The sequence below is a fragment of the Seriola lalandi genome, unplaced genomic scaffold (genome assembly GCF_002814215.2).
Source record: "Seriola lalandi dorsalis isolate HSWRI2012SDOR001 ecotype SW California unplaced genomic scaffold, Sedor1 jcf7180002054841, whole genome shotgun sequence".
In the NCBI taxonomy this organism is placed as follows: Eukaryota; Metazoa; Chordata; class Actinopteri; order Carangiformes; family Carangidae; genus Seriola; species Seriola lalandi.
The window spans coordinates 10,376-13,499 of record NW_019525394.1 but is presented as its reverse complement, the minus strand read 5'-3'; the positions used below and the strand labels follow the sequence as shown (position 1 = coordinate 13,499).

The window sequence follows — 3,124 nt, the reverse complement described above, 5'->3', positions numbered from 1 at the left end:
CACACAGCTGTACGTTTCACCACATGTTGAATTATTACTTTAATGACAATGAATTTTATTTATATAAGGTTTTTTATTTGTTATTAACTGTTCGTGTTTCCAGTTACAGACATTTCAAACTTCATTTAACTGTGTAAAGATTTACTCCACTGTCCTCTGAAGTGATGGAAAAATGATCCTGTGTGTGTGTGTGTGTGTGTGTGTGTGTGTGTGTGTGTGTGTGTGTGTATGTGTGTGTGTGTGTGTGTACAGCACTGGTTGAACACAGAGGCAGCTTCGGTGGATCAGACAGACCGTCATTTCGTCCTCTGACCGCAGCGTCACACACACAGGTAATATAACACACACACGTTGTCTTTATGTACATGTGAGGACCATCCTTTGTTTTCATTCATCTGTTTCATATTTTTCTTTCTGTCCATATGAAACACATTTTAATCTCTGGTTATAAACTTATGAGTAAATTTAAACAAGTATATTTATGATGATGATAAAAACAACAACGATTTATACAGGACAGGAAGTGAACAATAATATATAATATTAATGATATTAAATAAGACATGATGGAAATAAAAGAATCTCTAACAATTGATTAAAAGATGTCACTGATTCTGAAGTTATAATTATTATAATTATTATTATTAATATCATTATTGTTGTTGTTGTTGTTATTATGTAAGTTTTGAAGTGGAAAAGTAGTTTTTGTATTTCTGTGATCTAAACAGCAGGTGGTGCTGTTGTCTTTGTGTTTGTGTCCTAACAGATATTGTAGTCAGGTTTAACAGTACGCATGTGTGTGTGTGTGTGTGTGTGTGTGTGTGTGTGTGTGTGTGTGTGTGTGTGTGTGTGTGTGGTGTGTGTGTTACAGGAGCTGGACCCTCGCTGGTATGTGGGTAAAGTGACCAGAGGTCAGGCAGAAGGATGTCTGAAACGAGTGCGCAAGGTAAAAGGAAAAGAACTGTATAATCAATGTATTTCTCTACATGTAAACTTCAATTTACTTTAATGCCATTAATCTGAAAACATTTTATTTTTGTTTACTGGTAATTATGAGCCATTTTTAAGATACTGTACAGAGAACTTTACAGTGCAGATGTATTGTAAATAGAAGCTCTCACGCAGAATGATCTCTTTGTAAATGTTATATCATTAAACTGTATTTATTATATAACTGGATTGTTAGAGTCGTCACAGTGAGGCGGTGGTTCTTCACCTCTGAAGGAGCTGAAGGATGAAGTGCTGTACAATTTAAAACACTCAAGTACAATTACCTGCAGATGATATCCCACCTCTGTCCCACCTCTGTCTCACCTCTGTCTCTGTCTCTGTCTCTGTTGAGGACGGGGCGTACCTGGTGAGGGACAGCACCCGGCAGCTGGCCAATCAGCCCTTCACCTTGATGGTCTTCTACCAGGACAAAGTCTACAACATCCAGATCAGACAGCAGCACCAGCAGTTCCTTCTGGGAACTGGACTCAAAGTCCAGGAGGTAAAGAGACAGGCGGAGAAGAGCTGAGACCTGAACCTGGTCCCTTAAGGTTTACAGGTGTAACATCTACAGCTGGAGTTTTCTTCTTTAGCAGCATCTAGTGGACATTAGAGGAACTGCAGCTGAACAAAACAGCTCCGACTCTAACACTCGATTGGTGATTGATCAGGAATAGAACTATAATCAATTCTAGTAACTTGTGTGTGTATGTGTGTGTGTGTGTGTGTGTGTGTGTGTGTGTGTGTGTGTGTGTGGTGTGTGTATGTGTGTTCAGTCTTTTCCCTCAGTTAGTGAAATCATCGGACATTACTCCCACTCTCCTCTGCTCCTCATCGACGCCAAAAACCGAGGCTCGGGCCAGCAGAACCAGTGTCTCCTCTCTGACCCAGCCGGGTTCTTCATGACTGGACAGAACTGGTCCTGACCGGATCAGACCGGATCAGACCAGCCACCTAACTAAGTGTGGGGGAACCCAGCAGGCAGAGTCAGACATGATTAGCAGCTGAGCTCACCCTCCCCTCAGAGGTAGGAAGGAGGTTTTTATCGTGAAAAGGTTTTTGCACCTTTTGAACTTTCTTCATTCGCTTGCTTTTAAAACAACAGTCTCTGCTCTTCAGACAATAAACCCTCCAGAAGGTTGAAACCTTCTCCATTTAGAAATGTGTCTGAGCCTTTAAATTACAATCTCTGTGCGATGCTGCGTTCAGGTCGTGTTGGATAAACAAGTATATTCCACATTCAAACTAAAGCATGTTCATGGCTAAACTGTCCTTCTGTCTGTAGCTGAGCTCAGTGAAACTCACTTCTCATGATTGTACTTTCCAGTATTTTGTTAGTTAAATGATGAAGCCTCACAGGCGTCAGGTTACTGTCTGCACTGACTGTGAACGTGTCGCCTGGTTTGTCCTCATTAAAACTCAGGGAGTCTCCTTCAATCAGAGACGTGTCGCTTCATTTCCTCTGTCTCTTCATTATCGATACTATCAATAAACGTCTCATTCATTCACTCGAACATGACTTACACGTTTATATAACTCACCTGTTTACATTTTATTAAGGACTAAAGTTATGGAGGATTGAGGGCGTGGCCTCTTTGAGTGACAGGTGGGTGAGCGTACGCTTGACACAATCGTCTCAGCTCCACACACGCCCCTCCCCTTTGACCATAGTTGGATTAGCCGGGAGTTAAGGGGCGGAGTCTGATACTGCCAAGATGGCGATGGTGGAGCAGCTCACTCTGAGCTTTAGAAACCTGTGGGTGACGTCACAAAGGCGACGGCCATCTTGATTTACGGTCTGTGCTCCAGACTGAGACTCGTGCTGCGTTTGAGGACATCTGGATAGAGTTCATATGTGTGTGGTAGTTTAGATGCGACATAAATAGCACTAGTGAGTGCAGTGTGTGAGGTTCAGGGGTGTTGACAGGTGAGGTTGCCACATCACTGAAGCAGTAGTCCTGATGTTTTGATTTTAAAGTCTTTGGTCTGAGAAACACTGTAGATTCATCTTTTATTAAAACAGCAACAGGTTTATTGAAGGGCGGAGTCTGAGGGTCTTTATGTCTTTATGTTATCCTCAACTGGACTTGTGACAGTTACAGGTAATCTGTTTTTTTTTTTCCCATGAGCCCCT

At 41.9% G+C, this 3,124-nt stretch overlaps 1 protein-coding gene across 1 annotated transcript in view; it reads left to right on the top strand.

Annotated features, from left to right (window-relative positions):
• Nucleotides 1-2,427, top strand: part of LOC111670213 (uncharacterized) — a 15,979-nt gene extending 13,552 nt beyond the window's left edge. The window contains exons 16-19 of the mRNA XM_023426845.2: nucleotides 253-332; nucleotides 872-946; nucleotides 1,343-1,492; nucleotides 1,767-2,427. Coding sequence (XP_023282613.2) covers nucleotides 253-332; nucleotides 872-946; nucleotides 1,343-1,492; nucleotides 1,767-1,916 — 455 coding nt within the window. The 3' untranslated portion in view covers nucleotides 1,917-2,427. The remainder of the gene's footprint in view (nucleotides 1-252; nucleotides 333-871; nucleotides 947-1,342; nucleotides 1,493-1,766) is intronic.
• Nucleotides 2,428-3,124: the final 697 nt, after the last annotated feature.